Source organism: Phymastichus coffea, unplaced genomic scaffold (genome assembly GCF_024137745.1).
Source record: "Phymastichus coffea isolate CEN01 unplaced genomic scaffold, Cenicafe_Pcof_1.1 PCOF00002, whole genome shotgun sequence".
Lineage (NCBI taxonomy): Eukaryota > Metazoa > Arthropoda > Insecta > Hymenoptera > Eulophidae > Phymastichus > Phymastichus coffea.
In genome coordinates, this window is record NW_026706813.1 from 1,058,306 (window position 1) to 1,069,536 (window position 11,231).

Consider the following 11,231-nt stretch of genomic DNA (forward strand, 5'->3'; position numbering starts at 1 on the left):
AATTTAGTTATGGCAAGTAACATTTCGCCTTCACTGACGACAATGCGAGCTGTTGGGACCTTGTCTAAATCGCCATTACTTAGTTTTCTCTGCAATTCAGAAAAATCACTTTCTCCTACTCCTGTCCAAAAATCGTCCTCGTCTTCAGAATCATAATATTCATCATCGAGACCATTGTCGAGATCAAATGGAGACGAAGTCTGGAATGTGCAAACGATGAATATTTTCAATTTAATAAATCGCAAAAATTAATCCTCTTTGAAAATTATTTAGCAACATATTATAATGCTCAATTTATTTGTTTAAACACAGATGTTATCTAAAAGATGCATGTATTATTATTTTTGTGATTTGAAATTTAATTTGAATGTATTTATAAAATTTATTTTTTGTGCAACCACAAATGTTAAAAATGAGCCTCACTTTTATAATTTCTAAAACAGTAAATAGTTTGTCATGAACATTTAGCGGTTCAACTTTAAAATCTAGCAGCACTTACGGGGAACCCAAGCCGAATATCCATATTAAGAGGTTCCTCGTAGTCCTCAATAGCATATTCGTCGTCATCAGAATCAAGAGCAACCGATTCAGAATGTGATGCATGTTGAAAAATATGAGTAGATAAATCAATTGGAACTTCTTTAGAAACATCGGAAACATCATGGTTCTGATTTTGTGTGCTTGGAAACTGCTCACGAGTTTTAAATTGTAAAGTTGAGTGCTGCTCGTTAGCAACATAGGCTTCGCGACATATCTTTCTCGGACGTTGACCATTTATTAAATTGTAAAAAATCTGAAAAGAACATACAAATTATAAATTGTGAACTTTTTCTGTATATATGATACTGGCTTCGATTTTAGAATTACATAGTCACTGCTGATGTTATTTTCATGTAAATAAAAATAATTGTACAGCAGGTGATCGTATTATGTGATTACATATCCCAGAATTAATTTATTATTACACCCTCGACATAGATAACAGTAGCTAAATTGGATAAATGAAATAAAGTAACGCCCGAATAAAAGATTACACTACGGCGGCGCTGAGTGCTTTTTATCGCGCGTCATTCATCGAGCTTTTTTATCTCCATGCGCGCGCGAAAAGAGTCATTGGCAAGTATAGTTAATAATGTTAAAATATCAAACCTCTTCGTCATTCCTCATTGACTCATTATCCCTTTCCAATTTCCTTTTTTTTCTAGAATGCTTGGTTTGACGAGGGATACTCATGCACTCTATTTCCAGATATTTCTTGTATTTTTTCTTTGGTTTTGTTGACATTTTGTGAAAGTGGTTATTCAGTGACTTCGCTTTTTATCGTGATCAAATAAGCTTTCTAAAATTTTAAGTCTCAGAAAGTAATGACAAATTACCAATTTCAATCATATTTTAAAATATAATAAAAAAGTGTAGCATAATAAACTGTTTTTATAAAAATGAATTTTAAATTCTTCGTAATGAAAAAGCGCGCAGCTGACGTTTGTGTACATAACAACCGAATGTCAATAAATGAAAAGTTGGCGATAAAGTTCCTAACCAAATAGGTTAGTAAATGAAAAAAGTAATTCTAGTAATTGCAAATGATCTAATACTACATATGAAATTGCTACGCTGTCTGTTAACATTGATTAGTAGGTGAATTAAAATGTCATCAACTTTTGATGGGCGTCTTTACGCTCTGGTCTTTATAACGGAAGACGAGCAGTTTGAAGTAGTGGAAGGATCCAGGATCAAAAAGTTCAAACCAAAACATGAACAAGATTTCATAAAATATGGTGTATACTTTTGCAAAGAGACTGCCTCCAACAAATATTTTGAAGTTTTACTTTTTGAGCTTGGAGGTATTGATTTATCTCGTTTTTATCGTGTTTAGAGTATTTAGGTATTCACGTTCGTTAGGCCGTGCACATACGCAAGAGCGATCAGCGACGAGCGATGAGCGCGACTAGGGATGTTCGGAGACAAAGTGGTTGATTGCTGATCGCGGTTTTGCATGACTGAAGAAGTTTGAGATGATCTCGACATTTTGTAATACCGTCTTTCCTCAAGGGTTCACTTTATCATTTCTAGGAACAAGTGAAATCATATTAAACAATATTTAAAAAACCGATCAAGCGCCTCGTCGCCATAGTTGGATCTACTGAATGACAACGATCAGCGATCAGCGATTTTCTCCCTCTCCGCATTTTTCCACCGAATATCTCTGGAAACTCGTCGCTCGTCGCCAGATCGCTCTGCGCGTGTGCCCGGCCTAAATATAGTTCATTTTCAAAAATGTATGAAAATCCTTTTGCAGACTTCAACACAATGAATGAGTCATTAGCAGCTATGAATGATTTAATTATTTCCCATGCTTTGGTTGATTTCACTGCTCGGGGTGAGGTTAAAGTCATTGAGATTGGCAGTATTAGGCAATTTATGCAAGAATCACCCAAGTACAAAGAATATTTCAGCAGTTCGGTCTTTTATGATGCAAAGTTTGATGAGAAAGCCGAAAACTATGAAAGTGTTCGGATTATCGCTTTGGGAGGTGAAGTTTGTTGTGTTGTATAATAAAATATTGACTTGACTATATAGAACGATTATTCATCATGAAATTTTTTTATTTCGCCATTAGTTTTCTAATTTTATTGTATAATAAAGCGATGAGATTTGTTTAGCTGAGCCTAGAAAGTCGATCACTTTATCATATAATCATGTATTTTATTGATTTTAATTTTTAGACTATGATGAAATGAGTAAGGCGATCGAATCAGTGCAAAATCAAGATGATATACTGTATGCATTGGTTCGTTTTGTAGAAGATGATTCATTACAAGTAATCAAGATTTGTAATATTCTACAGTACATTAAACAGAGACCTGAAAGTCACGATGATTTCGACGAGATGCAAAAGTACACCGGTAAGGCAAAAGAAAATGAGCCGTATGCCGACATACAGATCATAAATTTGGGAAGCAAGTATTTGGTTGTCTAGATAATTTTTTGATGATCATTCAATATGTAAATAATAATACGTATTATGTATATTTTTAATATATAATAAAAATTTTCATAGCCTTCTGCGAGTGCTCTAAAAGAATTGATGAATATCTGAAAGTATCATACGCACTTGTCAAGTTTATACAAGACCGATGTTCATGTATCATTAGTATTGCTAACATCAGAAATGCATCCATTGACAAATTCAAGAAACCTGTTCGAACACCATTCCTACCAGAAAATCCGAGTGACTATGACCCTAAAAAGTTATATGTAGTTAAAGAAAAAGGAAAGTATCGAGCCATTCAAATTTTTGAAATAGGGCGTAAGTAAAATTCTATATTTCTGAAACTGAGGCTCCCGCAACAGAAAGGGGACGAAACCAAAGTTAAGTGAATGGGTTTCATCCCCTTTCTGTGGCGGCGCAATTTCAAATAACTGAAATTGACATAAAGTAACCATAAAGTAACGACATATATTTTTATTAGATAAACAAATTTTGAAGTTTAAAAAAGCATACCCTCAAAGTAGGTTAAAGTCGGTGAATTTCAATGATAGCGACATAATAGATTTTTGTCGCGACATGACTGACGATGGCGATGCTATAGTTAGCCAAAATGAAAGTATTCACGAGAGCTCTGAGAATGAAGATGATGAAGACCAGTTTCCAAACAAAAGATTAAGAAAAGTATGTATCTTTTATTTGAATATTAATTATCTACTAGACATACGAAATTTGGAAAAAAATAAAATGTTTTTTTTAACTTGGAAAATTAAAATTTTACTTACGTTAAATTTGATCATGACACAAACAATAAAGTTAAAAGAAAATTATAAATAAAATAAAAATTTAAATGACATACATAGCTGATGTAAACTTTTAAACCACATTATGCAGTTTATTTATACTGTCATTTTTTTTATACAGAGCCGTAGTAATGGTCGTGAGAGTAGTACTGGCAGCAGTGAGCCAGAAGGAACAGAAGATATTGATAAAAGGGTATGCAATTTTTTTTCAGACCAATCGAGTATTATAACAGTTAAGTTAAATATTGCAGGGCAAAAAGAAATCCAACAGTTTTGAACGTAGACAAAATTTACTAAAAAAGACATTAAATGCTGCAAATAGAGTGGATAATTTTGACTCTGACGTCGCATCTGATACCGAAGAAAGAGAAGCTTTGCTCCAAAAAATTGCTGAAAAAGAACGTAATGTGAGGCCAATAGGATCTCGTCAATCTTCTTCAGAATTCCCAAACAGTAAAAGAATATTATGTCTTTAATTAAAAAATACGATAAACCAAAAAATTTTTTTTTTTTATTTGATCATAAATGTGTTGAAACATGTCCAGGATTCAGCCATAGTACACCTCATGCATCAGGGAGTTTTCTAGGAGCTGACAGCAGCCCTGCAGCGCCCATGCAAAAAACCCAGCGGCAAGTAAACTTGAACAAAGTTAGGGAACATGTAGGAACTAGCAGCTCGAGAGGAATCAGAAAGCGACACAAGTTTGCACCAAGGAGGTTCAATTATGATTTGCATGGTTTGGATGATCAATCCAAATTATATAAAATATGTGATCCAAAATTAGGCGATTGGTCAGATAGTGACATTGGAGAATTAGAAGACTTGAAGGTTTTTGAAGTGTTTTATGAAAAAAACAAAGAAGGAAAGGTAAAAAATTATGGTTATTAGCTCAAACTTCTTCCATCTAACATTTCATATATTGTAGGAAGTGAAAATGATACATTTAGGATGGGATATGGCTATCGCTTATAATTATTGGAGTGAAGCAAAAGAAAAAAAAATGCTGTAATGTTCATAAAGACAATTAGTAGGGGATTGTATGGACAAAAAGTTGTTGAGAAATGCTTAGCAATGAAACCGAATATGAAGAAAGTTAATGGTGAAGAGAGGACTCTGGTAACTGATACAGAAATGAAAGTGTTTAAACGTATGTAGATCATAGATTCGTGTTTATGTAAAATTGAATAATTCTTAATCCGACATTTTTAATTGTGGTATTAAACAAATATTTTTATTCATTATTTCAGAAGCACTCAGGTTCTGGGTAATTGCTGATCACCCTGAATTCTTGGAAGAGCGTACATTGAAAAACATACTCAGCACAATATCTGGCACTTTATCAGTTGAAATTTCGTACCAAATACGAAATTTTAAGCCCGAGACATCAGAAACGTAATTGCCAGGCTAAAGTTGTCGCTACCGGGAAAAGATACGCAGTTTAATGATTCGATTTTTTTTTAATTTTTGTATTTCCACGAAATTATTGCCATCTGAATTAAGTTTAATGCAGAGATGAGTTATTTGATTTTTAACTAATTACTAGAATTTAAGCTGGTTTGTAGACACTAGAAGGTCGTTAATAAAATCTAAATATACTTACGTGTGTTCTGTATTGTTTTTCAGTCATGTCCATCACATTTTGCTTAATTTCTGTACGAATATTATATATAAATCATAAGAACCTCGCATTCCTTTTATCGGAAATCAGAACAAACTTTATACAAAATTGATGTGAAATTCGCATAAAATTCATACAAATTTCGTATGTAAAATTCGGACAATGCGGGTACTGATTTTGCACTGATTTTGCATGAATTTCGTACAAATTTCATGCGAATTTTGCATGAATTTTACATAAATTTTCATATAAAATTCATACAAAATTCGTACAAACTTTTTTTGTAGGGATGACATGAATTCTGAGATCATGACACGTTGAAATAGGATATGTCATGAGCCACTTACAAAACAAATTGTAATGTTTTTGTTTGTTTTCATTTTTATCATTTTATATTCAAAATACGCCCCCCTCTAAAATCCCTAGAAATCACCTGCGCATGGTTTGCTGCGCAGTGGCTCATGATATATCCTATTAAAACGTGTCACAATGTCAGAATTCATGTCATATTTAAGTGTCAGAATCGTTCTGTGAACACCCTAACGTAACTTCATAATTGCTATAACAATAAAGCATATAGATAATCAAAACGAAGAACTAGACAATATGAGTCGTAATTAGGAAATAAATATTTTTTTATTTGCAATTGTCGGAGGGTTTAGACCTTATTCCGCATCCTTTCCACGGTTCCAGATTCTTTTCGTATATGGTACATATTATACTTGTGATATCCTCTCCCTTTACATAGTTGTAACATATTAAGTATATTCCATTCATTTTGAGAATGTTATTAAAAATATCGATTACGATAAAACGCTTTTTTAGAAAATCACAAAACTTTGAAGAGATTAAGTTTATTCAATTTTGAATCAATTAATACATGAAAAAAATTGGTAACAGTGGTTTTTCAAAAAGTCGTGGTTAAACATCGATGGCTTGGCATGACAATGTTTCTCTAAATTGCTTCTATAATTTTTTCCAATCAATATTTATTTATTTATTGTTTATTTATTAACCAGAATACTGCACAATCAACTTAAGCAAATTTTACAATACGTTACACAATACATTACACATTCCCAGCAGAGGAATAAATTCCTGTATGCTGGTCTGGCAAATTAAAATTTCAAAGTTGATACATGCATTCTTGGAACATTAACAAGTAGAGTAATATTTAAAAAAATTTTATTTACGAAAATTTATATAAGTTGTTGGTTGAAGTTACTCTTTTCATAACTTTCGATATTATAATTTTTTATAAACAAACAAAAATATGTAATTAATTTGGCAAAAGATTTTTAAAAACTTTATACTGTGAAAGAATTATTTCCACATTTATTTCTTTTAGTTCTTCAAAATGAGAGCATCATGAGCAATTAGGACTGATTAAATACTTTTTCCACTGTGTGGAACCCTCTTTACAACTGCTAAACAAGAAAATGCCCTGAAAGTTGACAATAAAAAATGAACATTAAGAATAAATAAATATGAACAATATTTTAAAATATATTTTTTTATTGAAAAAGAAGATAGTACTAATTAATAAGCCATTGAATATGATTAAATGAGATTTTTCATTTTACTTGGGAAACAAAAGATTAAACTTTATTAGTTATAATTGGTTTAGGCGCATGAATGCGACTATGACGTAGAAGTGAACTTTTATCAGTGAAAGATTTTTCACATTCAACACATTTATAAGTTCTGCCAGTGTGTGTCACAAGATGCCTACTCAATCCAGAAGCATGACAAAATGCTTTAGGGCACAACTGGCAGTGATGTAACTTAATGTCGTTAGGGTCGAGCTTTTGATGTCGGCGCATATGTACTTTTAGTGCTTCACGTTGTGTGAAACTTTTTTCACAATGTTGGCATTGAAAAGGTTTTTGTCCAGAATGAGTCATTAAGTGACGTAAAAGAATTTCTTTTTGGGCAAAAGCCCGATGACATATATTACATCCAAATGGTTTTTCACCAGTGTGGGTCCGTTCATGACGTACCAAAGCTGATCGTGTTGGGAACCATTTCTCGCAAGCTTGACACGTGAAGCCTCTCTGTGTACTGTGTACTGATTGATGACTCTTTAGCATGATTCGTCTTGTAAAGGCCTTTGGACATTTATCACATTGAAATACTTTAAGCTCTTCACTGGTTTCCACTGGAATTAATATTTTGATGTTACATCAGTCCATTGATTTTAATATTTTGTAATTTATAAATATTAACTTTTATAAATTAATTTGATTCTATGGTAATAAAATAACTTTCAAATTAAAACTACAGAAAAATTATTATGATAATGATGATTTATATTGCTGAATAACATTTTCCATTTTATGTATTAGGATGTTATTAGACAAACTGTAAGAATTACTGACATTTAAAATAATAATATATTGAGTAGGTTAAAAAATAAAGTCTGGGTAGATGAAAGATTTGTTAATAATGTAATATATTATATATGATTTATCTAGCTATTAGAACATGCAGATACTGATCACTCATTATTGAAGTAAACTTTTCTTTTTAATTATATGAAAGATTACTTTCAAACAACATTCTTAGAAATATAGAAAAACCCAAATTTAAATAAATTTTGAATTTGAAAAACTATTGAAAATGTAAATTTAATAAAAAAGGTAATTACAACTAAAACCAATATTAAAATCATTTGGTAAATAAAATTTCTCACCAATAGCTGAATGCTGTTGTAACTCAGATGAACTTTGATTCAAGACATCTACTCTGTATACTTTTTGATTATCAGAGCTAATTAATTCTCTTTGAATTTCATCAGGTTCTTCATCAGATTCTTGCTCTTGCTTAATCCTTGATCCTCTTATTGTACAACGTGCTTTAGCAGATCGTTCTTCAGTTGGAACCAAGGTAATATTCTCTGGATCTTCTGAAAAATTATCTTCCATATCAGCATTTTCAGCACCTACTCCTAGTATATAACCACCAACCAACTCTTCTTCTGTTACTTCAATTGGATCTCCTACTGTTTGACTGTCAGCTGTGTCTATTTTTGTTGATACCAAATCAGCAAGTAATTGTTTAACTCTTCTTGATTTTCCACTGTTAGATTGTAGCTGCTCATTTTCAGATCGAGAATCTTGACTTATTGAATCATTATCTTCAGGACCAGTCAATTGATGAATAAGTTTCACATGTTTGCGTAATTTTATATCTGCTGTTTCACATTTCTTTTTAAATTGATAAGATTTTTCAAGTTGGTATTTACAAGGATGACATATCATATTTGGAAGACCATCTTCTTCATATACCTAAAAAAATTTTATATTATAAAAACTTGAGTCCTGAATAATATTTGTGGTTATAGTAAACATTATATAAAATTTAATAATTTTTTATGTATGAAATAAAATTTAACAAAAATAGCACACATTTATTTTTCAATAAAGTTATCACAAAGTGTGATACATAAATACTATTTTTAAAACATGGCCAAGATAAAATTAAATTTTACAAATTTTATTTCACATATTTTATAATATAATCTAGTACGGGCAAATATTGAATTTATCTTACGTATATATGTTATTTTTATTAATTTCATACTCCAAGATCAGAGCTTTGACTTTATTAAAACAATATGTTTCAGACATTTAAATATTTTATTTTATAAGCTACTGCATGGGCAATAACATTACAATTAAAATTATAAAATATAGGTACATAAATATAGATAAATTAAACAAAATATTTTGCACAGTTACAATAATGTTTCATTATATGTAGTTCATACGATTTACATGTTTCATAGTGCAAAATTTTTAATGAATATCTATGTAATTAATTTAACTATATTTGAAAATCAAATAAGGTTTATCTACAAAGACAAAAGGAATATGCAGAATTAGACATGTTTTCTATCATTTAAAAATGTTATACATTATTGAAACTACTAACAGTATCTATTAAATATGAGAAGATTAACTAAATTCACAAGATACAGCAAATCAATTTCAGAAAATCAAAATGTAGTATAAATAAAATCCTAGATGATTGTATCCTTTCTTTGATGATAAAAGCATACTTTTTTTAATGATAAAATAACAATAGTAATAAAATAACAGCCTTAATCAAACATTAAAATCTTCAAAAGATTTACCTCGAGATTAAGACAAGCCATAATTCTGAGTGGAAGTGGGATTGTTTCTTCATCATATATCGGTACCATTTCCTCATCTTTAGCCAGACATAGTCGACAGAGTTCATTCAGATGTAAAATAACATTACTAGGGCTATCGCCCTTCTTCCTACGCACATAAGTTTTCATACCTCCTTTGAGATCCAGTTTGGGATTACGTGATAACTGAATATATAGAATTGGGAATTGAAGGAAAGAGTAAAAGTCGCTTAGCCAGAAAAATGTAGACAATTCATTAATTTAAAGACCAAAGGCAATTGCCAATTATCCGCACTTTTAGATAAATTAAAACTGCTAAATGTTTGTCTAGTAGATTAAAACAGCACTGACAGCGATGACGTCGTAACACTTTTGTACACTAGACTTAGTCGCTCAAAACGAAATCTTACTCGCACATAATCTACGTAATTACTATTGAACGAACTTATGCTGAAACGTTAAAAATATCGAGCTCGATAAGGAATACGCGTCGATTGTTAACGACGCGCATCACAAATATGGCGTAGCACTCAAGCACTATCTAATAAAAGAATTTAGGAATCTTTTTTACTTTGGTTTAGCATGGAAAGCTTGGATTCAATGGAGTTCTAGTGGAAATCAACTGTACTGTTCTCAGTGCAGAACAAGAACTTTTTGGCTTTGGTAAATCCGAGTGTAAAAGTTTGGATTGTTTGAAAGAACAGTTTAACGAAGAAGCTTAGTATCAGTGGCGCCCTTTGCGGTTATCTTCTGCGAACCTAATTTACCGGCAAGCAGTGCTGAAAATGAGATTATTCTCCCTCAAAAGACAAACTTATATTGTGTAAAGAGAAAATCGTTTTTACAATAAATGTTTCCCTGCGACTCTGTTTACTAAATTATCTACGCGGTAATTCAGAAGACAAAATGCATAGGCAATTGAGCAACCTGTTGGGTATGCAAATTGTGACGTTCGTGCATAAGAATTTAGAATGAGAAAAAGAAGTAAATCGAAACTCAATTACAACTTCCAATACCAACAATTTATTAAATAACAAATAAAAAAAATATAAAAGAAAATTACAAACTTGAACAAAGAAGCAAAACAAAGATTAAAAAAGAAATTAAATAACAAACAGAAAAAAAGATGTTATGTCTAGGGGAGATGTTACTGCTAGACGTAATAATGTATACAAATACTGTCGCGTTGGTAAAAGTTGGATCTTAGTCAGGAGTTAAGCAGAGGTTGGTTAAAGCGATAGCGCCTTTATTATATGTAGCGCGTTTAAGTAGATAACTTAGTTTCTTACCTTATTAGGATTGGATTTTAGAAGAGGTTTTTACGAACAGTCTGAGGTGTTTGCGCTTGATTTACGATTTATTGTTTAAAGACAATTTTTATAATGCTTAACAGAGTATAATTCCGGTTCTGAGTAGCCGGATAGTTAGACTTAAAAAATAACTCAATTAGTACTGCGCGAAACGTATGCAGTGCGAACTGAATTGCTCTGAACTGCCAAACTGCTGAACTGTACTGTGTTTTGCGGATCCCGATCCAGCCTTTTTATACCGTAGGCTGATGTGCCCCTTCCTGTATTTTCGCCGAATTAATATGTGGTGAGTAATATTCGCGGTAATATTATGAAGACGTGCTTAGACTAATCTATCTCGCTAGATAGATTTACAAA

The 11,231-nt window shown here is 31.6% G+C and overlaps 1 protein-coding gene across 1 annotated transcript; it reads right to left on the bottom strand.

The window, feature by feature from the left end:
• Positions 1-6,372: 6,372 nt before the first annotated feature.
• On the bottom strand, positions 6,373-10,241 carry LOC131663247 (zinc finger protein 892-like). Its single transcript, XM_058933542.1, has 3 exons — positions 9,547-10,241; positions 8,104-8,698; positions 6,373-7,569 (listed from the first exon to the last, which is right to left on the bottom strand). The coding sequence occupies exons 1-3, from the start codon at positions 9,712-9,714 to the stop codon at positions 7,010-7,012; spliced, it is 1,323 nt and encodes a 440-aa protein (XP_058789525.1). The 5' UTR covers positions 9,715-10,241; the 3' UTR covers positions 6,373-7,009.
• Positions 10,242-11,231: the final 990 nt, after the last annotated feature.

What these genes read in the sequence shown, in the direction of transcription:
- LOC131663247 (XM_058933542.1), bottom strand. Translation starts at nt 9,714, where the DNA reads ATGAAAACTTATGTGCGTAGGAAGAAGGGCGATAGCCCTAGTAATGTT. An exon ending in TGGCTTGTCTTAATCTCGAG is followed by an intron (nt 8,699 to 9,546) that starts GTAAATCTTTTG and finishes AAATTTTTTTAG; the next exon opens with GTATATGAAGAAGATGGTCT. An exon ending in ACAACAGCATTCAGCTATTG is followed by an intron (nt 7,570 to 8,103) that starts GTGAGAAATTTT and finishes TATTAATTCCAG; the next exon opens with TGGAAACCAGTGAAGAGCTT.